General features: G+C 35.1%; 2 protein-coding genes across 2 annotated transcripts in view; one reads left to right on the top strand and one right to left on the bottom strand.

The window, feature by feature from the left end:
* Nucleotides 1-531: 531 nt before the first annotated feature.
* LOC150094329 (ubiquitin-conjugating enzyme E2 J1-like) overlaps nt 532-27452 on the bottom strand; it is a 246020-nt gene continuing 219099 nt past the window's right edge. Inside the window, exon 7 of the mRNA XM_090412082.1 lies at nt 532-622. Within this exon, the coding sequence (XP_090268208.1) occupies nt 563-622 (60 nt within the window). The 3' untranslated portion in view covers nt 532-562. The remainder of the gene's footprint in view (nt 623-27452) is intronic.
* Nucleotides 566-27452, top strand: part of LOC150094330 (mitogen-activated protein kinase kinase kinase 4-like) — a 104439-nt gene continuing 77552 nt past the window's right edge. Inside the window, exons 1-3 of the mRNA XM_090412402.1 lie at nt 566-639; nt 4126-4331; nt 20113-20210. Of these exons, the coding sequence (XP_090268528.1) occupies nt 4141-4331; nt 20113-20210 (289 nt within the window). The 5' untranslated portion in view covers nt 566-639; nt 4126-4140. The remainder of the gene's footprint in view (nt 640-4125; nt 4332-20112; nt 20211-27452) is intronic.

Below are 27452 nucleotides of genomic sequence, written 5' to 3'. Positions count from 1 at the left end.
CCAGTCTACAGATACGATATACCAAGTGTATATTGTAGGAAGTAAGATTAAGTCTAGCTTGGGTTTGCCATGTCTGTACTCACCAGTGACAGCCCCTGAGCAACAGAACAGAATGTCTTTCAAAAAATTATTCCACAGCGGAAAAAAAAAATAACTTCATTAATTGATAGCCTGAACCCTCTCTCTCTTTCTCTTCCCCTCGATGTAATTGATTTGGACACGTTCAGCAATCAGATTCACAATTAACCATTGACATGATTTTGAAGAGAACATTTTCTATCCTCTTTGAAAAGTCTGAATTCTTTATCACAACAATAACAGATTTTCTAAATTCTGAAATACTTTTTCTTCTGCTGCTTTTATTAAAATTTTTATATGTTGTTTATCAGATTTTATGTGTATGTGCATTCTTTTTAGTGATTCATAGTATGAATTACTAAAAAGAATAAATCGACATTTGCTAATGCAAAGTTAAACATTATGTAACATGTTCATATTAAACTAAGATCTTAGTATATCAATGTCATTACTCACTTGAATATAAACATAATTTACAGGTGGGCTAGTCAGGGTCTTGAATTCTTATTATCTGTATGTGATCCACAATATCTTCAAGGATTGACTGAAAAAGAATTTGAAGTAAGTTAAATAATTACATATCTGATTAATTTTATAACATTAATATATTGTTTAATCTTATAGTACAAAGACTAGAATGTAGTGCAGCATGGTACAGCATCTGTCTGCTTCAAGCTGAAGCTTGACCTTGGTACATAAATCTTCATTGTAATATAACTTGTGTCTGTGTGTAAGAAAGTGGTAAAACCATAGTTTTGAACAGTTGCTGTCGTATCAGCTGCACCCATAGTTGCATTGCTTTAAATGCTTGATTCAGCTCATTTAGCTTACAGGCAATGTTATTCTTAATTCTTTGAATTCTTATTTTTTTACATGTTCAGTCCCTGGAATAGTAAAATTGACTAAAGTAACACTTCACAGCAATTATAGTGCTGTCTGAGTAGTATAGATGTTGATTAAATTTTTTTCCAGCATTTGAAATTTAGTAGGATTTTGTTTATTAAAAAAAAAAAATTGTCTGATATGAAATTAATAGCACAAGCACAAAGCTACATATGCAACACAGGATTTCCAGATGATGAAACTGCTATTTTATGCATGGCACTGATATATCACAAGCTTTTTTTTTGTAGGAGAGCATTACATTTAAAAAATAAATTACTGTATTACTCTAACAACAGTTCTTTCCTTTCTCAGGAAGAAGTTATGAAATAGGAATTAAAGTCCTTTATTTTACATACAGACAGTGGAAATATATCCTATAGATCGTGTGGTAGTGTTTGAATGTGGAATTCAGTTCTCAGAAAGCAAAGATGACTTCATTGTTTGCATAATTTGACTGCATAAAGTCAAAATAATATTTAAAAAAAAAAAAACATTTCCTTTCATCTGCCTCAGCATTTGTGGTATAAACATAAACAAAGGAAATTACTACTTCGAGCCATCCAATACTGATCTCTAGTTTTTGACCGAATTCCAAATAGCCACAGCCACCACTGCATCTTGACTATCCAGATTACACTGATTCTTCAACCAGAAATGTATTACATGTACTTGTTCTCTATAATCCTATATATATATATATATATATATATATATATAAATCTCCCTCCTTCCCTTTGACTTTTTCTAACATAAGGTTTCCTTGTCTCATTCAGTCCTGCATTTCTAAGATGTTCACGTTTTTGCAACTAGGGAAAAAAAAACTTACCAATGCAGAGGAAATTGTGAAGTGAAAACTATGCTCAATTTTTCTCTTCCACACAGCTCAGGTTGGGAAGAAAAAGAGGTCTCATCTTTATTGAGGTCATCAGTTCTTGCCGATAAGACCTCAATCAACTTTGAAACCAGTCTGGGTAGTGACTCTTACCATAAAGCATGTCATTATACACACCTGAGGAGAAAATGGTCTGTACATTATGAGATACAGAGAGCAATTCGATAAGATGTCAACTTTTCTATATACAAAAGTAGCCTATGAAAATTCATAAGAATGAAAAGAAAAATATAATTTTTGTCAAGTACAATAAATTTTCATTTAGATAGCTTATGGCAAATATCTCTGCTGAGATATTTGCCATAAGCATTCCATCCAGCTAAGTCAGTAGAAATGAAAAAATGCTGTTTGGCATTCCAGGCATTAAAGTAACCAAAGAAAGACAAATCCAATACATTAAAGGATAATTGTGTATTATTCATTATGATACTAAGGTCACGTATGGACACATTTGAAAAATTATTTAAGACTGATTAAACTACAGATATTTTAATCCATGTATTGTTAGTTTAACAATTAAGACAGCCAATTAAAACTGATCTATTCAATCAAATGAAGTGTGCATGCATGAATGTAATTAAAAAAACAAAATATTAAACCATATAGTTCTTGATGATAATTTTGCAGATTTTTGACTTGGAAAGTTCATCATTAAGGTTGAGATTTGGGTGAATTAGAAGAACTTTGGACTTTCTTTAAAGAGATGCTTATATTTATGGGAACATCCATGTAGTAGATGAAACATATTCTAGAGAAATTAGTGCATGAAATTTTAAAAGTTCCTGGGAATTAGAAACAAAAATTCTCACTTTTCAGATTCTATTAGCAATTGTCTTATTTGACCTTTTCATTCTTTAGAAAGTACATTCCTTCTGGTACAGCAGTAGTTTGTAAATGAGATGAATCATTCTGGAAACAAAATAAGGTACAACTCCTTGATTTCTTAATTAATTTTAACTTGTTCTTTACCAGCCTGGTTGACTGTGATTAGACAGTGTACCCAACGGTACACCATCCACTCAGGAAATGGAGTTTTGCATCAATAGTGCTAGGCTGCCTGAATCATTATAGGAATTATAGATTAAAATTAGTTGCTAACCATAGGAACTTTTTCTGAGCCTTTCTTTGGATGGTTTCCAAATTAATTAATCTCTACCATTGACAAGTAGGATTTTTTTCTCCCAGTTAATTTGTTTTTTTAACTCTAAATCACAAAATCAACTAGAAACTCGCACTTACATTACATCTATTGCAAACATTAGGGTTTAGGGCTACAAGATGGCAGCAGTTGTCTGCCATATAATCTCTCCTGAAAAGCCTTGATTCATTGATAATGTGCACACAATTATCATTGAAGGCATAATGGATGGAGATTAGCTGCCCATTAGTCTTCAGAAAGCTAGAGCTAAAGGAGTTCTGCCTACTCTTTTCGGAGAATAAAAGGCTTCAGGAGATTTTATTTTTACAAATGTTTGTAAAAATAAATTTTTTAAGCCCATTTTTGTCACTTTGACAATCTATAAATTATCCTTTCTTTCATAAGATTTTGTAACATTTTTTCAGGATTACTATCTTACTATACAGAAGTATTCTGAATAAAAAATGTTCTTTTTTTCAAAATTTGTTATGTTTGGAAATTTTCAATATTTGTAGAACATCTGAATAATGAAGCCATGAAGCATAGCAGTAGTGGAATAGTTTGGCCAAATGTTATATCCTAATTCATCTGTCTAGTTTTAGGTAATGTATGATTTTCAATCTTGGTGTGAGACTATCAAAAGCCTAGAGTGGTTTGAGAAAATGCTGTGTTGCATATGTTGTCTGGATCAGGAGTCCTACTTTATTCAATCCTTCACCCATCCTGTTCTGTAGGTTCAAAACCTTTTGTGCATGGTATTGGCTAGAGATTTGTTTTTACTTTTTTTATACATTATAATTATTTTTCAATCCTTCTCTAGCAATAAGGAAAAAAATAATTTGTAGGCTGTGTCATTCATCCATAAAGGATTAAATCTGTAAAATAGTTTCATTTATTAATAAACATGAAATGGACATTGTTTTAAATATGTATTTCATTGATTTGAATTAACTACTCACATAATTACATAGTATGGAGACTGAACTGTTAAGTTAAAAATAAAATTTTTGCTATTTAAAGATTCTATTTCTCCTGTGCGAGTGTATTACATGACAATAATATCCATGTGGTAAATTTATGAAATGTGTAACTTAATTTAAATACTGAATCAATCAATATCTTCTTTTAACAGGAACTTAAACATAGCATGAATGGGTGTGTTACTCATCTTATTGGCTCAACTGATAAAACTACTTTGAATGTTGTTCGGTCAATGAATCCAGGATTCACATCATCAGGAAAGATGAGTAGCCAGCATGCAGCATGTCCACATCAAGTTTATCGCGTTGAAAATACTTCTCCTTTCACAAATGCAGATGATTGGCCATCTAAACGCAGGTTGCATATTTATATTTTTATTTATTTATTTTCTTTGAAAAATTAAACAAGCATTGAGATGTACATGATATTTGTTAAAGTGACAATGTATTTTTACCAAATGATTTCATATTTGTATTCCTATTTAAATAAGTTCATACATCAAATATTAGCATAGTAGTTTAACATTATTTTTAACATAGGTTATAATTTCTTTTAAGTGGGCCTGGTTGACTGGATATTATTCTTTGCTCTATAGCCAACACTGTAGACATGGATTTTTATGTGCATGTCTTCAGTTGATAAATACATTTCACATAATTGTGTAGTTTCCTCCCATCACACACACACACACACACTGTAGTGTGTCATATTCCTATATATGCAATCCTGAATTCTGATCTTTACTATTCTTTATCTGATACCTTAACCATCTTGGAGTCCTCTTTATTTAAGTGGAACTATCATGCATTCTCTCTATATCCTTGGGACCTTGCTATTGATAAAGCTCTTGCACTTTTATATAATACATGAGTTGATATTCCATGCAATCTGTAATCATATTTGCATTGTGAATAATCTGATATCCTAAACACTTTTAGTTACCTATCTCTATTATCACATCGGTCCTTGTTATATGTCGGTCATTGTGTTATCTCTACATGTATGATACAGTCTTAGGTGATCACTCAGTTCAACTATTCTTTCTGCTTCTGTCACTTTCCTACCATCAGTACTGACTAAAGTTATCCATTCACATTCATTCTTTCTTTTTATTATGTAATGAATGAACTCTTAGGGATTTCTTTTGGCCTGATTGGCTAATTTCTTCTCCTCTGATTTTGCCTGTTTTAACATGCTGATCACTCTTTTTGTCTGTACTATGTGCTGTTCTTGAGCTTCCTGATCATATTTCTTTTTATACAACTACCTTGCATTATAGCAAACAGTTGTAGGGTCCTCAAGAATAATTTGTTGTAGTAATTTCTTATAGTAAAGTATTGTACTATGAAGTTTGGACTGGGACTTTTCAGTAATTTTGTGAGCACATTTGTTATTACTGAAAGTCAACTATACTACTAACCTCCTTCCCTTGTGATCTTATGCCATGTCGTTGACCCTGTAGTTCTGCATGTCTTTTAGTTGGCAATTCTACTTTTCTTTTTTTTTTGTGAATCCCTCCCCCCACCACACACACACACACACACACACAAAAGGTTGTAACCTATTGCACTCACGCACCTGCATGGACTAAGGATCAGAGGTTTGAGAAACCTGGTTCGAGAGACTAAATATGGAAACTTTCTAAACCACTTCAGGTTAAAGTATGATGTGGTCTCACACCAAGCACTGAAATTAATCTCTCACATAGACATTCACAAACATCCAGTGCACACAGTGGGATTTGAATCCATAACTTTTGGATAACAAATAACAGAGAATAAGTGCAATTGACAGACAGAGAAGACAGTACAAGTGAGATTAACTATTCTGTCATAGCATTAAATAAATTTCTATGAAGCCAACTTACTTTGGCTGACAGGACCATTGGGCTTACATGTAAGGGAAAAATGAGATATTATAATTACTTACATGTCATTTTTAGAAATAATGAATTCAAGTTTTCTGTTTTTGAGACTGTCCAGTTTTATCAATAATATTGTTGTAATATCTCTGTGCATGTGTATTAAAGCTAAACTAGTTAGCCTTTTCAATTCCGGTGGTAAACTTTTACATGGGCAAGAAGGCTATTAAATGATCAAGTAATGAAAGCATTTTTCAAGACCCAGATTCATAACATTACTGAGGCCACGTGTAAACAAGTGGAAGATGTGAGTGTGAGTGTTCAGGTAGTAGTGAATAACTAGACAAGAGACGTATGGTATGAGAGTTGATATTAATGATAACAGGAAGGATTTCTACTTGCATCTTGGCATGTGAAAGATGGGCTGAGGCAGCAAAGCTAAAATCCTGGAAAATTCAGGGTGATTATGCAAGATGGACATCAGTCATGAGAGATACACACATAGTATCTGCTGACAGTATAGTTAAAATGTATTTCTTCAGTGTATGTCATGTTCAGTGATTGGAAGTAGTATTGGATACATCATTTAGAAAAGTGCATGAGTGCAGAATTGTTTGAATATTAATGAACTTAATATTCAAAAATGGGGTGCTTAAGGGTCAAAGCTGTATAACTGAGAGGAGACCTCCACATAGCCTTTAAAGGAATGCGGAGAACCGACCAGGGCTTCTGACCTAATGTCCAATCCTCACCTTCTCGTGGTGCACCCTGTTGGGTATCTACTTTGATACTGAACGAACGAGGATGGGCTGGCAATTTGGGATTTAGCCGACCAAATTGTATTCTTATTGGTTAAACCAAAATAAAAAATGATGGTACAACATGACAAAATTTCATGCCGGCTGGGGCGTCGCCCGGTTAAACAAGGCCCCCGTTGTTTTCGCCAGGGAACCAGGGCGAACAGCGAAAAGTCAGCTATTGGAACAAATCTGAAAACAAACCCCAACTCAACATCACCAGAGTTAAAGATCGGTACTATCAACGTAAGAAGCCTGAATGGCAAAGAAATGGAGCTAGCTGAAGATAAGTACCAGATCGACATAATAGGGGTGACTGAAACAAAAAAGACCAAAACTGGTGAGATCTTTCTGAGCAATAAATACAAAATGTTATATTCAGGCAATGACAATCAAGGAAAAGAAGGAGTAGCCATAGTATTCAACACAAAATACGAGGCTAATCTTCTTGAATGGCAGTCAGTCTCAAGTAGAGTAATGTGGGCAAATATGAGAATGGGGAACTGGACAATGAGACTTATTTGTGCCTATGGTCCCACAGAAGGTTCTACTAAGGTAGAAGTGGAGGAATTTTTTGAGGCTTTAGAAAAAGCAACTGACACAATGAAAAAGGAAAAGTTGGTCCTTGTTGGGGATCTAAATAGTAGAGTAGGAAATGATTGTGAGACATACAAAAATATTTTGGGAAAATTTGGAGAAAAGAGCAAAGCTAATAATAATGGCAAATATCTGTTGGATTTCTGCTCAGGACATGGACTGGTTATTACTAACACCGTGTTCCAACATAAAAATGTGCACAAATTCACATGGAGAGAAGAGGCTAGGAATAAGAAAAGTCTCATTGACTATGTTATTGTTAATAGTGATGTTTTCTCCCTGGTGCAGGACACCAGAGTGTACAGAGGATTTGAAATTGGAAGTGATCACTATTTAATCTTGAGCAGGATAAAATTGAATTTCATATTGAAAAGAATAACATGTAAGAAAGTTTTAAAACGAATAAAAGTTGAGCAGCTCTCAGATGTGAACTGTAGACTAAAATACAGAAATATTATTGAAAAGAAAATGAAAGAGTTTGAGAACAGGAATCAAACCTTGGAGATTCAGTGGCAAATTCTGAAGGAAACATTGATTGATTCTGCCAGAGAGGCATGTGGTGAGGTTGTGTGCAAGGATAAAAAAATCAGAACTCCCTGGTGGACACAGGAAGTTAAAGAGGCAGTGAAGGAAAAGAAGAAAGCATATCAAAAGTTCCTGGCAAATAAGGCAGCTTTTACTCTTACAGAATACAGAGACAAATGTAAGAAAGCTAAACAGTGTGTAAAACTAGCTAAACAAAAGTCATGGGAGGACTTTGGCAAGAATATAGAAAATAAATATCAAGAAAGTGGCAAAATATTCTGGAGGTTGTTGAAGAAGCTTAGGAATGGAGGAAAGAGTGATGTAAAAGGAATTAGAGATGATAAAGGTGAAATGAAAACGGGAGAAAAAGATATCCTTGAAGTATGGAGTAATTACTTTGAAAAACTGCTAAATGAAACAAGCCGTGATGACAGCACAGTGATAAAAAAAACACTGACCAGGCATGCAGTCAGGAATACATATCCATACTTGAAGTAGAAAAAGCCATCAAAGGCTTGAAATGTGGAAAGGCAGCAGGAGTAGATGATATTCGACCAGAAATGCTGAAGTATGGTGGTATAAGAGTCTTACAGTGGCTGCACTGCATAGTTCAGAAAGCCTGGACAGAGGGACGAATTCCCGATGATTGGAGTAGAGCTCTCATAGTACCCATATATAAAAAGGGAAATAAAACTGAATGTGAGAATTACAGAGGTATTTCCCTACTGAGTGTTCCTGGCAAGATCTATGCAAGTATACTTGAGAAACGGTTGAGAAGAATTGTGGAAGAAAAGCTTGGTGAAGAACAAGCTGGATTCAGGCCAAATAGAGGCTGTCAGGATCAGATCTTCACTTTACGACAAATAGTCGAGAAAGCATGGGAATATAACAAAGATCTGTATTTAAGTTTTGTCGATTTGGAAAAGGCATATGACAAGGTGCCAAGAGAGAAGCTATTCAATACGCTGCAGTTATATGGTGTCAATGGGGCATTATATCAAGCAATACTTAGTCTTTATTTGAGTTGTGAGTCAGCAGTTAGAATTGAAGGAAGTACAGGAAGATGGTTTAATGTTAAATCTGGTGTGAGACAAGGATGTACATTATCCCCCCTGTTATTCATTATCTATATGGATCACATTATGAAGGAATGTGGTATTAAACCTGACATCAAAATTGGACATGTTAATGTCAGCTCTTTGCTTTATGCGGATGATGTTATACTTCTAAATAAATCCGCTACAAGTCTGCAAGATTCTCTGACTAAATTGAATAGCTGTTGTAATAGATATGGTATGAAGGTCAGCAATAAAAAGACAAAGACAATGAAAATAGACAGAATCATTGAAAATGTCAACTGTGTTGTGAATGGAGAACCTGTGGAACAAGTAAAACGTTTCAGCTACTTAGGCACAATTTTTACTGAAGATGGTAAACTAAATATAGAAATAGACAACAGAATCAGCAAAGCTGGTATCGTGGGAAGTCAATTGAATAAATTCATATGGAATAAGAAAGAAATTAGTCGGAACACTAAATTAGCTGTATACAAGACTGTGTTCAAACCAATTTTAACTTATGGATCTGAGAGCTGGGTCAGAAGTAAAACACTTGACCAAAGACTAGAGACCGCAGATATGAGAGTCCTGAGAAAGATTAGAGGCATGAACAGATGGCATCAATGGCAATATCATATTAAAAATGAGGATATTAGGAAAGAACTTGACATTGTCAGCATCCAGGAATGCGTCAGCAGAGCTAATCTCAGATGGTATGGTCACTTAAATAGAATGGGAGAGGAAAGATTAGCAAAACAAGTGTTCTCTGCCAGGTTGGCAGGAAAACGACCCAGAGGAAGACCAAGATATAGGTGGATTGATACGGTACAAAGTGCCTTAGACGATAGAAATATAAGATCTGATAATGTTGGAGTCTTGACAAGTAACAGACTGATTTGGAGGAAAATTGTAGATAGGAAGTTAGTAATGATGTAATTTTTTCATGTAGTACTGTCATATCCTGTACACCCCTTGAGGGTACATGGCAGGAATTTGATAATGATGATGATGATGATGAATATTCAAAAATTAAAGTCTGTAAGACAGGATACAATATTACCATGTATATTAAGGAGGTGTGTGCAAAGGAAATAGCATTGCTCTTTGAAATGGGTTGTTTAGCAAGAATCCATCAGCAGAAACATTACTTAAATGGTGGAAGGAAGAAAAAAAAAGTTTATTTTCTCCCATATTCTTTGCTCTATTTCTATTGAGTTTTTTATTCTCCAGTTTTCCAGATTACCATCACTGGAATCCCCTGCCATGCAGGGTGACCTATAGACATTCAGAGGGAAAATCCAGGCAGATTTGCATTCTTTTGCTACTTTGGCAAGATTGGGTAGTCCTGGATGACCCTGCCAGTATTGAGAGTGGGCTTGTCTGCAAGAGTCAGTCATGTTACAGTAGGCTTTTTCCCATTCTTTCCCCAGTCTTTCATCCTCAAGTTTATCAAGAGCTTCTCAGCAAGCACCAACCCAGTACTCATCAAATGATGGCAAAAACACCAAAGACATCTGCAAATATACCATCTTTCCTCATTATTCATTCAACATGAACTTGCAATTGAGAAAATGTCACTATTATTTATCCAGAAAGGTTTGGAAGGAATTGCAGATATCCCGAAATTCGTTAAAAAAAACTGTTCAGGAGATATTTCCTTTGAAACATCCTCCCAGAAATAAATGGAGGTTCTGATTGTTTCTAGGAGGATGTTTCAAAAAAAATGTCTCTGAACAGTTTTTTCAGATGTTTCTTGTACTGTTAATCAAGGAAATGCCAACTGTTGTAACACTGCCACAAAACTTTGTACTTTTCTCAAGGAGTAAGATCAGATTAGACTCAATGTTCCTGTTGAGAAGATTGCTCCAAATTAAAAGATCAGTGACCATAAGAATTCTCATATATAAGAATGGCATCCTAGTACCAACCAGGAATCTCATCCTAAACTCCTCAAAACTCCAACATTAGTGAAAGCAAGGAATCCCATTTGTCCTGTTAGGCCAAATATACCTAAACCATGGACTGCCTATCTTGACTCTTCCATATGTGCCTGATATTGCAGTCAAAAGCATGAAAATAAATTCTGTAAGTACAAAATACCCAAATGTTCTAATTGCAAGGAGAACATTCAGCCTCCCAAGCATGCCAAAGTTGAAAGAATGAAAAGAAGATTCAAAAAATCGAGACTGAAGTAATGTATACCATATCAGGAGGTAAACAGAATGTTTACCACAATAATATTATTTTTATGTGACACCTCCAAGGAGTCCAAAGACTCGTCGAGGGAGGGCACCTACTCTACAACTCTCTGTCTCCACCACTCAATCCATCAACACCATCTACTGCCCCACCACCACCACTACTCATATAGCCAACTTGGCCAACCAGACTGACAAAAAGGAATCACACTGGGCTCATCTGGGATAAGAACATCTGTAAGATGTTCAAGATATAATTCTATTATATAACATCTAAGATTTAACATCTTATATAAGATATAACATGTACTGGGAAAAAAAACCTTCTTATACTGAGACAGTAACAGTAAAAAAAAAAAAAAAAGTATCTGAGAAGATGTTAACACTTATGACTCTTCTCCTTCTGACAACTGTATCATTCCGCAGAATGATATATTCACAATTTCAGTAGTGCAAATCAGGGGAAAAAATGAATATGGCATCACTCTTGAAAATAAACCAAAAATGTCATTCCACTACATTGAAACCTGGTAGTCAGAAAAATAATGGACTGCACACCTCAAAGAATAAAGAACATGCATCTAAATCAACTAATTGATTGGTGGATATCCCCCCCCCCCAGAGGAAAGGAAAACTACCCACTTTCCTGGATAGAATAGAATTTGATGACATCTTGGATATTTTTCTTGAGAAGCAAGAGATGGACACTGACTCTCCACTTCCCAAAAAAAAAAAAAAAAAAAAAAAAAAAAAAAAATCCAAGACTGATAAAAGTAAATCCTTATAAAACCAGAAGTCAGATGAATTTATCAGACATAAATAATTAACAACTTCCTACAATTGAACTGTCTGGATTCTGCCAAAACAGGGATGATATCAAGGTCCTCTTGTATAAACATAACCTAGTGTGCTTCTGTCTGCAAAAAATGTATTTTAAACATGGCGAGGATCCTACATTGTGATATACTTGTATTATCACAAAGGTATGAACATACATACAAGCGTTATCACCAGTATGAACAACCACATCCAATAAGTCTCATTAAATACTGAAAATCCAAAACAAAGTGTGATCTTTTCTGCAAATATCCCACTGCACAAAACTTGGCTGTTTTCAAGTCTGCTCGCACCTGACCATGATAAATTTACCATCAAAGTCAAAAGGTCTCATGGATCCAGTTCACATCTGTCACCACATAAACACCACAGAGGTCTGATACAAAATCCAGAAAATAAAGGACAGATATTCCTCCAACCCCCTCTTCGATTCCAGAATAGATTGGCCACACAAATGCTCACCCAAAATTTCAGATACTCTCAGAGAAAGTGAAATGAAGTGAAAGGTACTCCACATTCCTGTCTCTAAAAAAGCAAAACAGAAAAACATCAAATTCTGTTCATTTTGAATGATCTGGATGATTACAACAGACAATTTGAGAACGAGCTAAAAGCCACTTTACTTCGATGCCAACTAACTACCAGATGACATCTATTATCAGATGGTTAAAGATTTCATCATCCCTCATGGCTGAGATACTTTACTTATTAAACAGAATTTTCTGTGAGACTGAATTTCCAAAATTCTGTGGTGATGAAAAACACCTTAACTTCCTCAAACAATATTTTCTGACAGATATTGTCAACCTATTTGACTTTGCCATTCATTCTGGCTACTTCACATAGCAAAATAAACTTTACAACAAATTGAGGGCACATCAATGGGTAATCCTCTTTCTCCTACACTAGCTACTTCGTGGAAAGATTAGAACAACATATACTGAATAGCATCCTTCCTAAGCCATACTTATGGTACAGATATGTTGATGCTGTTTTTGAAGGTCGGCATAGGTCCCATACAGACTTACAAAAGTTTGTCAATAAAATCAACACCTTTCACCATTGTATCCAGTTCACTCTTGAATTAGAAGAGAGCAATCAAATTAAATCTCCTATTACTTCATCAACCAGATGGTAGCATTCACTTCTCAGTATTCAGAAAGAAAATACATATTGAATTTTCAGTTCATCCTCTTTTACACCATCATAATTTTCAAAAATTTGGCACCATTAACACTTCGGTATGTCGAGCACACTCTTTGCTCCACTGAATTGCTGCTCTCCCAAAATAATTAATATTTTGGAAAACTATAATAATAATTATACTTTTCTTGTCATCTGCCTCTCATTGAAATGGTGATATTGAGGTGATCCATCCTGTCACCATTTCCTCTATTAAAGATGTCTCAGAAGGTATAGCCAAACCACTTAGATCCATCAGTCTACAAGTGTCCTTCCATCCTATCACCAAGATATCTACTTTTCTAGATTTTGCTAAAGATAAACTTTTCCATTAGACCACACAAGGTATATCAAATTCTTTGCTAATGTAGATTATCATATTTTGGCCAAACAGGTAGATCTGCAGCCATGTATTGTGATGAATATTTAGACTATATTAAGTTCCACGAACCAGAGCAAATCAGGACTGGCATCACATGTTATCACCACCAGACACAGAGTTCTTTGGAAGGAAAGTAAAGTTCTTCATAAAAGTAATAATCTCTTGAAACATTTACTCAAAGAGAGTCGAGACCTTGCTACATCAACTGAATCTAAATAGAAATGGAGTTTAATTTAATTATATATTTTTATTTTTTTATTTATTATTAAATCTTATTAGTTAATTTTACTAGAATCTTAATGTATTAGACCATGATGCTCTACATCATGAACATGCAGTTCATGCATCAACGTTGAATAATACCAGTTACTGTTCTTGTTGTTTGAGTCATACTGAAGATGCACTTGATACTAGAGCAAAAATTTTATACTAATAAAAATACCTAGGTAAATCAGTTTTATGTTATTAATTATCATGTCTTACGTTCCTATACATCAAATTAGGTCATACTCATCTTTCATGTTCTTTATTAAGGGATAACAATATACCTGTGTGTGTGTGTGGGGGGGGGGTATTGTTCATTACGTTTAACACTCAACCATATTTTAATACCATCCTAATTACTTTAATGAGCATAATCAGTTTTTTGCCATTTTCAGAAATCTGCCTGATCATGTGTTTCATGTCCTGTTTGATCAAAATTACTTTATCAGATTTCTAAAGATATTTAACATGTTCAAGTTGGGAGAGGTTTCGTACGTTTATCGTACTGACAGGACTTCTCATTACTGTTTGTGTGCTGCTTCTGCTTTGTGTGGGCAGGCCGAACTGCTTCAAAGTTGTCACACCATGTTAGTTGCAAAACTTTCGATAGAATTTATTACCACTTTCTTGTGTGCTGCTCCTGTCTGGTTGTCATGTGGCATCACTGACAAAGTTTATGCAGCATGTTTGTGATCTATCTTAATGACATCGAAAATTTCAAATGCATTCAAGCAATTTTCAATTACATGAAAATTATTTCATGTAATTGAAAATTTGGACAAATGTTAGGATAATTGTTTTAGTTAGCTTCTATGTTTGGCAGTACAACAAATTGTTTTGTTGAGTCTATGCAGCATATTTTCTGTGGAAAGAGAAATATTTCACTAGGTAGTGTCATTTTTATCCTAATTGTCTGTAATTGCACTATTTGTTGACAAATATATTACACAGACTGCAAATGTCCCCTGTACCTTATTCAGTGATACAATAAAACTACTTTTTCTTGTCTCTGCAGTATAGTGGCTGTTAGTGATTTATATTTTGCAAACAAATCCCTTTCCATCTATTCATAAGTTCTTGATTTTTTTAATTATGCCCATCATAAATGCAAATATGAAAGTCTAGAGTTTATAGAATCACGTATTCTTCACTCCACCCCCAGATACTTATAACACTAGACCACATATAATATCGCAGATGTAAATTATTCATAATCCATTTTACAGTACCGAAAGTATTTTTATTCATGCCTATTCTTTCTCTTCCTTATATTTGCTATTCTTTACATCTTTTAATATCAAATATATCATTCTCTTTAATTATTATTATTTTTAATATATTCTGAAAAGAACATCCCTTTTCACATATCCCCTCTTCTCAATGTGGGATGGATTAGTTACAATCAAAGAAACCATTACAAAAAGTCTAATGACATGCAGGAACAAAATTGCTAGTGAATTCGCTTCCTTTGACAGATGGTTGTGTTCATGGTGAGCGAACTACAATTGTCCCAACCTGAATGTGTTAAAGATATTTTATGAAGAATTTTATAAACCAATACAGCAATCCCTCGATTAATGCGCTCCCGATTAGTGTGTCATTTTTTTTCAATACTAAATTCGATTAGTATTAGTGCGCCTATATACATCTTAAAAATAAATGTTAGATTTTAAAAATTTTCGATCTATATATTTTTATGGCTAACTATTTTAAAAAATCACTCACCAGGATGAAATAATTTAGTTACCGATTTGAAACATTTTACAAAGATCTTTTAATGGCATACTACACTATGTTCCAAATTTACCGCAAAAATTTATATCGTCTGCTAATTACATAGCAATTTGCTGATCATATCTCATGCAATTGTTTTCCTTTTTTATTTAAAATTATTTTCCTACCCTTTAATCATGAGTAAAAGAATTAGTGAGCAAAAAAATAGAAGTGTGAAAATGATTCAAAAAGTAATCTAATTGGAAGAAAAATTTGAAATAATAAAAAAAAATGAACAAGGCGAGTCCAGAGCAAAGATAGGATAAGAACACAAAAATGGGTGACTCAACTGCTGAATACAAAGAGAAAGGTAAGGCTTCTTCAAGTTCATCATGCATGCACTGAAAATCAAAGTATTATAATGATTGAATTAGAGAGACTTCTTTTTACATGGATCAAAGATTGTAACCAAAAATGGATCCCGCTAAACACTGGCCTTATTAAATCAAAAGCATTGTCTCTTTGTAGCCTGGAAAAAAAGGGCTATCAGTGATGGAAAAGAAGAATTCCATGTTAGTGCTGGGTGATTTGAGCTTTTTGAAAAGAGAAAAAGCCTACATAATGTTCTAATCACAGGCAAAGCTGCAAGTGCAGATAAGGAGATATCCAGAGATTTTGAAGAAAATTGTGTAAGAAGGGGACTATTGCGATCAACAAATATTTGGTGTTGATGAAACTGGCTTTTTTTTTGGAAGCGAATGCCTTCCAAGACTTTTCTAGCCAAATCAGAGAAATATCAGCTTGGTTATGAAGTCGCAAAGGTGAATGAAATTATTGCTAGCAATATGCGAGCCATTTGGAAGCACATTCTTCCACATTGTGCAAATGATCTTAGAGGCTTTTCAAATGAATCTAAATTAATTAAATCTCATTCTGAGAAGTTGAGTGATTCCGACCTGCTAAATTTAGATGCACAGCGGGAAGATCCTGAAGAATATGAAGAAAATTTAATCACTGACAAGCCCAAAGAGGTTTCACAGAAACAATTTGAAAATAGTTTTTGTACAATCGAAGTTTTTAAGCCATGATGCTTAGAGACTGACCTTGGTGAAGAGAGAACCAGTAAAATTTGCAGAAGAGGCAATAGGGCCTATTTATTTTTTCATACAACCGTCAGTTGTATGAAAAAAAGAAACAGAATGCCCGCCAAACTACGTTAGTTCAATTCTTTGTTAAGAAGCAGAATAATAAATTTATATTCTGAATATGTTTCAGAGTCTGTGTAGCTCAGTGGATGTGGCGTTTGCATACCACGGCGCTTGACCGCACGAAGGAAGACTTGGTTTCGAGTCTAGTCGGCGACTAGAGGAAATTTTTCTAAACCTTTTCCCAAGTTCCCGAGTTAGTCGATCTCTGGCACGGGCAAGCAGGTTTTTCCTCCCGGAAACTCGGGTTTTTCGTCCCATAAACTCAAGAAAATCGACCGTAGAACCCAAATTATTTTCAGACATTAAAAATATATTGTGTTAGGGTTAGGGACCACGAGATGGCGGCACATTTGAGCCGTCTCTCTTCACTGTGTACCGCTTAATTAGTGATAGCCTTGGGCCATCTATCTCTGATTGGTACCAGTGGAGATTGAACTACCCACTCAGTCTCCAAAAGTTAGATAGGGCTAAATGGCCTCGCCTACTCCCGTATACGGGAATAAAAAGGCGTTAGCTGATTTTTTTTTTTATGTGTTTCATTGTCTTTCAGCTTCATGGTTTTCCTTTAACTATGCCCTAAGACATGCCCTAATTCTTTTATAAAAAAAATTAAGGGTCAGAAAAGAAATCTGAGGAACGAATTATACATCCATAGGTTATTATATTCGATTAATGCACCTGTTTTAAAGAACGCATTAGGCACATTAATTGATGGATTGCTGTATGTATCTAAAAACTAGTATATATTAATAAAATCATATAAAATATATATTCCTTTAAAGAACTTTTACATATTGAAAGTTTATTTTTCACTTGGTTAGAATATAATAAATTTGGTTTAATCCTTTATCCAAGTGTGAGCAAACAAAGTTTGCGCCTGAAAGTATCTTCAGGACTGGGGTAAGGTGGTACAACATCAGGGCAACTCCTTGCAAAGGTGGATCAAGTTACTATCACTCCTATCTCAGTATCTCCCATAATGCAAAACACATCTCCTTGCAGATATGTCTAATGTTATGCATTAAGGGAAGGGCCACTACCCAGACTAGTTTCGACCTTTACTGAGGTCTCTTCAGTGGGAGCCAGGCCCAAGTGGAGATACCAGCCAGAAGCATTAGTAAGGTCATCTCTACCTATAGGAGTTGCCAAATGGTGTGCCACCTTTTTAATAAATTACTCAGGCGCAAACTTTATTTGCTCACACTTGGATAAAGGATTAAACCAAATTTATTATATTCTAACCAAGTGAAAAATAAACTTTCAACATCTTTCTCTAAATCCAGAGTAATTTATTAAAAAGGTGGCACACCATTTGGCAACTCCTATAGGTAGAGATGACCTTACTAATGCTTCTGGTTGGTATCTCCACTTGGGCCTGGCTCCCACTGAAGAGACCTCACTAAAGGTCAAAACTAGTCTGGGTAGCGGCCCTTCCCTTAATGCATAACATTAGACATATCCGCAAGGAGATGTGTTTTGCATTATGGGAGATACTGAGATAGGAGTAATAGTAGCTTGCTCCACCTTTTGTAAGGAGTCGCCCTGGTGTTGTACCACCTTAACCCAGTCCTGAAGATACTTTCAGGTGCAAACTTTGTTTGCTCACACTTGGATAAAGGATTAAACCAAATTTATTATAACTTTTACATATTCATTTATATATAAAGCTCTTTAAATGAAATTTTATAATTCTATTAATTTAATTTAATTGGATTCCCTTTTTGTGTCTTCACATGCATTCACATCCCTTTGGAGCATCAACCTTTCTCATGCTGTGTTCTCCTGTTCACCCTGAATCTTCCTGTTTCCCTGGTTGTCTTGCACACTTGTTTGCTCATTCTTTACACTCATGCTACCCACTTCATTCATAAGCACCACTTATGTTTGCTTATGAATGAAGATATTTTATGAAGGAATTTTATAAACTAATATATATCTAAAAACTAGTATATATTAATGTAATCATATAAAATATCTATTCCTTTAAAGAAATTTTACAACATATTGATTTATATATAAAGCTCTTTAAATGAAATTTTATTAATTTAATTTAATCATATTCCCTTTTTGTGTCTACACATGCATTCACATCCTTTTGGAGCATCAACCTTTCTCATGCTGTGTTCTCCCGTCCACTCTGAATCTTCCCGTTTCCTTGGTTATCTTGCACACTTATTTACTCATTCTCTACAATCGTGCTATCCACTTCATTCATAAGCATCACTTGAATCTCTTCTTTCTTACTATCTCACTATTTAACATCACTTCTTACTTGCTCAGATTCATTCTCTGCACTCGTTTCTCTCCCTTCCAAAAGCAATCTCTCCAAATGACTAATTAAACCAAAACCATTTAAATCTAGTCCATTACTCCTATACAGTTCAATTCTTCCTTCAAACTCATTCACACATTAACAAACTGCACTCGTTTCTCTTCACACATTTTTGCTAATATATTCATAATTCTTTCTCTTTGCCTCATCTCATCAATGTCATACCTGGGCAACACACTGGCTACCTTTCCTATCACACTATTATCTTTTATCCTTATCATCAACCTCCTGATATCCAATCTTACATTCTCCTTGTTCCCAGTCAAGTAATTTGTCCCAACCACTACTACCAACTCCTTTGCTTGCTTACTCCTCATATTCACCGCCTCAATCACTCTATTCATTTTACCTCGAGGAAAAGAAACTTTGTGCATCTCTCATTTACCACTCCTCTAATTTTGTTTAAACAGTTATCTTTATTAAATTAAAAAATATTGTATTATTTTTTCCAGTTCTGCAGCTACTTACCATGGACAAACGTATCTGTTGAGCCCTAATAGCTAAATTGATTCCATTAGAGTTCAATGTCTATATTGTTTTAGCCTTTGAACTATTAAATTAGCACTCATCAAACTGAAGTTGACAGTTTTCAGCTGGTGAATTAGTAATAAAAGGTTAGAGAATCATAAGTGTGAAGTGAAAAAATCAGATCAGTAAGATACTTATGGAAGACAAAAATAATGGATTAAAAAGTAAGCATACACAGTATGAATAAATTCAAAAAAGATGGTAAGATGCATAAAATGTTTCAGAACAAAGAATGGAATAGTGTGATTAATGAATTTATGAGATTTGAAATAAACAAGAAGAATTAAAAAGAAAACTACCTGCTCTCCTCTTTCTTTATCTCTCTCAGTGGTGGCCGGTGAAATTTTAAGTGGGGGTGCTGCCTATACAAAATAAAAAAAAAATAATATTGTTTTTTCCTAATTAGTAACCAATTTATTAATAAATTGGTTACTAATTAGGAAAAAAATAATTTTTTTTTTAATTTTGTGTGGGCAGCACCCCCACTTAAAATTTCACCGACCGCCACTGATCTCTCTCCTTTTCTCTTTGATGTATGTCTAATTTCCAAATATTATATTTATTGCATAATGTTTCTCTTAAAACACATTAATATAAAATAATCCTAATTCAAATATTCTAACTCTAATTTGATTTGAACATGAACCAATTATTAGGTTAACAAAAGAAGATTCTTTGGCAGTTTCACTCCTTTCAGATTCAAACCATATCATTCATGGAGATAAAGAAGTCGGAGCCACTGTTCAGTCTATAGGTTGAGTAACATTTTCTTTTATATTAATTTTAATGCACTAGCTTGTGTGTTTCATGCTAGTACAATCATATTACCATCTTAGAAATACCTTGAAGTACATCGTTTTTAAACCCTTGAAATAAGTCCCTCCCCTTTATATTAATGCCATTTACAACTACAAGAGGTTGTAAAACCTAACGTATATAGCATTAGATTGCATTAGAACATGGTATTAAAAAGCCACATATTCTTGTGTTTGGAGATCATAGTCCTGATGGAACAAATAGGATGAGAAGTTTGGTTAGAAATTAAATGCATACTGATGAACGGCTGCTAATACTATTCAGGTGTGGAGATAAATGATGTTCAGAAACCAGTTCAGCAGAACAGCTCTTATGATAATTCTCATGGAATCTCTTCTGCTGAACTAGCTTCTATCATTTATCATTCCTCTCCATAAATGTAAAAATGCTAGCATCTGTTGTGCATAAAGATTAGTTTGCAGGGGTGGGAAAGATTATGTACGAACTATATTTCTCTCATCTGAATAGCTTTAACCAATTTTAGGGAAGAGGGGTGATTAAGAATCAAAGCTGTATAACTGATAGGAGACCTCCACAAAGCCTTTAATTTAAAGGAATGCGGTAAACTGACCAGAGCCTCTAACATAATGTCCAATCCTCATCGTGTGCACTCTGTTAGGTATCTACCTGAATATTGAACAGACGAGGATGGATTGGCAATTTGGGTTCTAGCCAACCAAATTGTATTCTTACTGATTTAAACCACAATGTAAAATGATGGTATAACATGACAGAATTTCATACCAGCTAGGGTATCACCCAGTAAAACAAGGCCCCATGTTGTTGTTTTTTCAGGGAACCAGAGCGAACAGCGAAAAGTCAGCTACTGGAACAAATCCTGAAACACATTCCAACTCAACATCACCTGGGTTTAAGGTCAGTACTATCAACATAAAAAGCCTGAATGGCAAAGAAATGGAGTTGGCTGATGAATTGGATAAGTACCGGATTGACATAATAGGGGTGATAGAGGGAAAAAAAAAAAAAAAAAAAGACAAAACGTGGTGAGATCTTTCTAAGCAATAAATAAAAAATGTTATATTCAGACAATAACAATCAGGGAAAAGGAGGTACTATAGTATTCAACATTAAATACGAGGCTAATCTTCTTGGATGGCAGGCAATATCAAGTAGAGTGATGTGGACAAATATCAGAATGAGGAACTGGACAATGAGACTTCTTTATGAATATGGTCCCACAGAAGATTCTACTAAGGTAGAAGTGGAGGAATTTTTTGAAGCTTCAGAGAAAGCAACTGATGCAACGAAAAATGAAAAGTTCATCCTTGTTGGGGATCTAAATAGGAGAGTAGGAAATGATTGTCAGATATACAAAAATATTTTGGGAAAATTTGGAGAAAAGAGCAAAGCTAATAATAATGGTAAATACCTGTTGGATTTCTGCTCTGGACATGGACTCGTTATTACTAACACAATGTTCCAACATAAAAATGTGCTCAAATTCACATGGAGAGAAGATGCAAGGAATAAGAAAAGTCTCATTGACAATGTTATTGTTGATAGTGGTGTTTTCTCACTGATGCAGGATACTAGTGTATAGAGGATTTGAAATTGGAAGAGATCACCATTTAGTCTTGAGGAGGATAAAATTGAATTTCATATTGAAAAGAAGAACATTTAAGAAAGTTTTAAAGGGAATAAAAGTTGATCAGTTCTCAGATGCATGGCCCCCCCACAAGGGTGGGACTGAAAGGGCTCTAGCCTGGGGGGGGGGGGCTCAGAATTAGGGGCCCATCTTGTCGGGTCGGCCAGTTAAGTGAGATTTAACAAATGACAAAAAGAAACTTTATAAAATATGAATTAATATATGCCGAGAGGGACTACTAGCTTTTGCAATCGTTTCCAACCCATTATCCATCTTTTCAGACTTATGGTTACTCTTCTGAACTTCCCATTCGAAAGGATTTACTTTGATTTTCAGTTTTTATTCACCCATCTCGCTTTCTTCTTCAACACTGAACACAATTAAAGGCATGAAAAAATATTTCAGATCTTATAAAGGTATGCTAATGACAATGTTTTGGCACAAAATATTAGCAAATATTGACAATAAGCAACATTATTATAGTTGCTTGAAGCAATCGGTGTGTAACTTCAAATTACAAAAATAAATTACAAAAAGAAATAAATTACAAAAATTTTGAAATCTTTCAAAATTTTTGTAATTTATCCAGTATTGGATTTCATTATGAATGATTTAAAAACAAGGTTCGAAGCAGCAGATAATATATGTGAATTATTCTCATCTATTTTAAATTTCCATAACTTGGATGATGGTCAACTTATCGCAAAAGCAGCAAAACTTGTGAAAAAGATCTGTCAAAAGAATTATTGAATGAAATTCTTCACCTTAAAAGTATTCATAAGATAGTTTTTGGCACAGAAACAAGTCTGCTGAGACTTCTGAATACAATTTATGACAAAAACCTGCAAGGTATATTTGTGAATATCTGCCTCTCCATTAAACTATTTTGCAATACCGGTTACTGTTTCTTCAGCTGAGAGATCATTCAGCAGACTGGCTAATTCATTGAAAACATGGCAAAGAAGCACAAGTAGCCAAGAACAATTTAATCACCTAGCAATTTTGTGCATCGAAAATGATTTGGCTAAGCGAGTTGATTTTACTGACATTATTGATAAATTTGCGTCGACAAAAGCTAGAAAATATACTTTGAAGTAATTTTGAATATTATTATTAGTTTGTATTATGTAGATGTTGGTAGTTTTTTAAATAAATATTACTTTTGAGTTATCATTTAAACTAATTGATCTTAAACCATAGAGACTGTATAGCAATACCTTGTTCTTAACCTGAGTGACAGGTAGGGGGGCCTGCCAAAAATCCTGGCCTGGGGGCCTGCTTCAGGATGTGAAGGCCATGCTCAAATGTGAGCTGTAGACTAATATACATAAACATTATTCAAGAAAAAATGAGCAAGCTTGAGAACAGGAACCAAATCTTGCAGATTCACTGGCAAATCCTGAAGAAAACATTGATTGATTCAGCCAGAGATGCATGTACTGAGGTTGTCTGCAAGGATAGAAAAATCAGAACTCCATGGTGGACACAAGTGATTAGAGTCAGCAATGGGATAAGAAGAAAGCATATCAAAAGTTGCTGGCAAATAAGATGAGATTCAGCTTGTGCTCTTAGAGAATACAGAGACAAATGTAAGAAAGCTAAACAAAAGTCACATAGGGGTGCTTAAGGGTGAAAGCTGTATAACTGAGAGGAGACCTCCACATAGCTTTTAAAGGAATGTGGAGAACTGACCAGGGCTTCTGACCTAATGTCCAATCCTCACCTTCTCATAGCGCACCCTGTTAGATATCTACCTTGATACTGAACGAATGAGGATGGGCTGGCAATTTGGGACTTAGCCGACCAAATTGTATTTTTATTGGCTTAAACCACAATATTAAATGATGGTACAACATGACAGAATTTCATGCCGGCTGGGGCGTCGCCCGGTTAAACAAGGGCCCTGTTGTTTTTACCAGGGAACCAGGGTGAACAGCGAAAAGTCAGCTACTGGAACAAATTCTAAAACACACCCCAATTCAATGTCACCAGAGCTGAAGATCGGTACTATCAACATAAGAAGCAGAATGGCAAAGAAGTGGAGCTAGCTGAGGAATTGGATAAGTACGAGATTGACATAATAGGAGTGACAGAAACAAAAAAGAATTTTTCTGGTGAGATCTTTCTGACAGGCAATGACAAGGAGTAGCCATAGTATTCAACACTAAATACGAGGCTAATCTTCTTGAATGGCAGGCAGCTCAAGTAGAGGATGTGGACAAATATCAGAATGGGGAATTGGACAATGAAACTTATTTGTGCCTATGGTCCCACAGAAGGTTCTACTAAGGTAGAAGTGGAGAAATTTTTTGAGAAAGCAACTGACACAATGAAAAAGGAAAAGTAGTCCTTGTTGGAGATCTAAATAGCAGAGTAGGAAATGATTATCTGACATACAAAAATATTTTGGGAAAATTTGGAGTAAACAGCAAAGCTAATAATAATGGCAAATACCTGTTGGATTTCTGCTAGGACATAGACTGGTTATTACTAACACCATGTTCCAACATAAAAATGTGCACAAATTCACATGGAGAGAAGAGGCAAGGAATAAGAAAAGTCTCATTGACTATATTATTGTTGGTAGTGATATTTTCTTCTTGGTGCAGGACACCAGAGTGTACAGAGGATTTGAAATTGGAAGTGATCACTATTTAATCTTGAGCAGGATAAAATTGAATTTCTTATTGAAAAGAATAACAAGTAAGAAAGTTTTAAAGGGAATAAAAGTTGAGCAGTTCTCAAATGTGAACTGTAGACTAAAATACGCAAAGATTGTTGAACAAAAAATGAAAGGGGCTCTGTCCCTCCCCCCCAATAATGAAAAACGAAAAACACTAGAAAATTTCCAAAAATATATTCCTAATTAATAAAATTTTTTTTTTAAATTTATGTTCTTTCGTTCTTCTATTTCTATACTAATGAATTAGCGATCATTGCAGATGCTCAGTCATAGGTCATATGCGATGCATAGTGTGTATTCTGAAATCTTCTACTCAACACAGGTCCCCCCCCCCCTCCAAGATTAAACCCTGAGAGTGATACTGTGTGAGTGGATCATTATATCAAGTAATACTTAGTCTTTATTTGAGTTGTAAATCAGCAGTTAGAATTGAAGGAAGTACAGGAAGATGGTTTAATGTGAAATCTGGTGTCAGACAAGGATATGCATTATCACCTCTGTTATTCATTATCTATATGGATCACCATATGAAATAAAGTGGTATTATACCTGATATCAAAATTGGAGAATTAATGTCAGCTCCTGGCTTTATGCGGCTGATGTCATACTTCTAAATAAATCTGCTACAAGTCCGCAAGATTTTCTGACTAAATTGAATAACTGGTGAAAATGAAAAAAAATGAAAATAGGGAGAACCATTGAAAATATCAACTGCATTGTGAATGGAGAACCTATAGAACAAGTGAAACATTTCATCTCCGTAGGCACGATTTTTAGTGAAGATGGTAAATTAAATATGGAAGTAGACAACAGAATCAGCAAAGCTGGTATGGTAGGAAGTCAACTGAATAAATTTATATGGAATAAGAGAGAAATTAGTTAAAACACTAAATTAGCTGTATATAAGACAATGTTCAAACCAATTTTAACTTATGGACTGACTTAGTCAGTGATAGCACAGTAATAAAAAAAAAAAATAAAAAATAAAAAATAAAAAAAACTCAACAGGCATGATATCAGGGATACATATCCATAGTAGTAAAAGCCATCAAAGGCCTGAAATGTGGAAGGCAGCTGGAGTAGATGATATTCAACCAGGAATGCTCAAGTATGGCGGTATAAAAGTCTTATAGTGGCTGTACTGCATAGTTCAGAAGGCCTGGACAGAGGGACGAATTCCAGATGATTGGAGTAGAGCTCTCATAGTACCCATATATAAAAAGGGAAATAAAACTGAAGGTGAGAATTACAGAGGTATTTCTCTACTGAGTGTTCTGGTAAGATATATGCAAGTATACTTGAGAAGGATTGTGAAAGACAAGCTTATTGAAGAACAAGCTGGATTCAGGTCAAACAGAGGTTGTCAGGATCAGATTTTCACTTTACGACAGATAGTTGAAAAATCATGGGAATATAACAAAGATCTGTATTTAAGTTTTGTAGATCTGGAAAAGGCATATGACAAGGTGCCAAGAGAGAAGCTATTCGAAATGCTACAGTTATATGGTGTCAGTGGGACATTATATCAAGCAATACTTTATTTATTTTAGTTGTAAGTCAGCAGTTAGTACTATCATATCCTGTACACCCCTTGAGGGTATTATTATTATTTTTACAGGCAACTCCAAGGAGTAGACTCATCGAGGGAGGCCCTAAACATCATGTCAAGAACAACTATTCAACATCCAAACAGTATTTACCATACTTTGCCTTGAACTTGTTCACAGTCATGGCACCCACAACAGACTCTGGCAACTTATTCCACTCATTCACCACTCTCCAAGTAAAAAATCTAGTTCTAACACCCTTGCTAACCATACTCTTGCCCCAGTTTCCATGGATGGCCCCTAGTCCTCCCACCACCAGTCCTGTTCTGAAAAATATCCTCTGAATTAATATTATAGAGACCCTTCAGTAATTTGAATGTCTCAATCATATCACCCCTTTTCCGCCTATCAACCAATTTCTGCAACCCATAAACCTTCAACCTGTTCTCATAAGTTTCATTTCATAGAACTGCAATCATCTTGGTCACTCACCTCTGGATCCTCTCCACCCCCACCCCACCCCCCGCCCATTGAGAAGAAACCCTTGCACCCAGATCTGGGCACAGTAATCAACATGGGATCTTATTCAAGGCTTGATACAGAGGAACAATAACTTGCTTGTCTCTGCTTGTCAAAGTATTCTTCAGTAACCAAGTGATTTGATGAGCTGATTTTGCCACTTTTGCAATGTGCCCCCTGAACTTCAACTCCCTATCCACCAACACTCCCAAATCCCTGGCTTCGTCAATCTCCTGGAGTTCAATTCCACCAATGTGGTATACTGCTGCTAATCTTTTCACCCCAAAATGCATAACCTTACACTCTGCCACATTAAATTGACATCCATTCTCCTTAGCCCAGTCTTCCAATCTGTCCAAATCATCCTGCAAAATTTTGACATGTGCATTCACTATTGCTCTACCCAACTTTGCATCATCAGCAAACAAATGAACAGTTCCTCTTAGATCCTTTCCTATATCGTTAATGAAGAAATTAAATAGTAGTCATCCAAGAACAGAACCCTGCAGCACACCACTAGTCACAGGTCGTCTTTTGGACTCTACCCCTGAATAAACTACTCTCTGATATCTCACCATCCACCACCCTCCTATCCATCTCACCAACCCTATATCCATCCCTATTATGCTGCAGTTTACTGATTAGAATTCCATGTGGTATTCTCTCAAAAGGCTTAGCAAGGTCCAGCAGTATCACTGTGTATCCATTACCCTTACACAGTTCAGCCGTCACTGTGTTATAAAACTTAAGCAAGTTAATGAGGCATGATCTACCCTTCACAAAACCATGCTGTCCCCTATACAGTATCCCATTTTCATCTATCCA

Source organism: Typopeltis vanoorti, chromosome 22 (genome assembly GCF_054136105.1).
Source record: "Typopeltis vanoorti isolate ZY-2024b chromosome 22, IOZ_Tvanoo_1.0, whole genome shotgun sequence".
In the NCBI taxonomy this organism is placed as follows: domain Eukaryota; kingdom Metazoa; phylum Arthropoda; class Arachnida; order Uropygi; family Thelyphonidae; genus Typopeltis; species Typopeltis vanoorti.
Note: the sequence above shows the minus strand (reverse complement) of the source record. Positions and strands in the feature narration are given on the sequence as shown.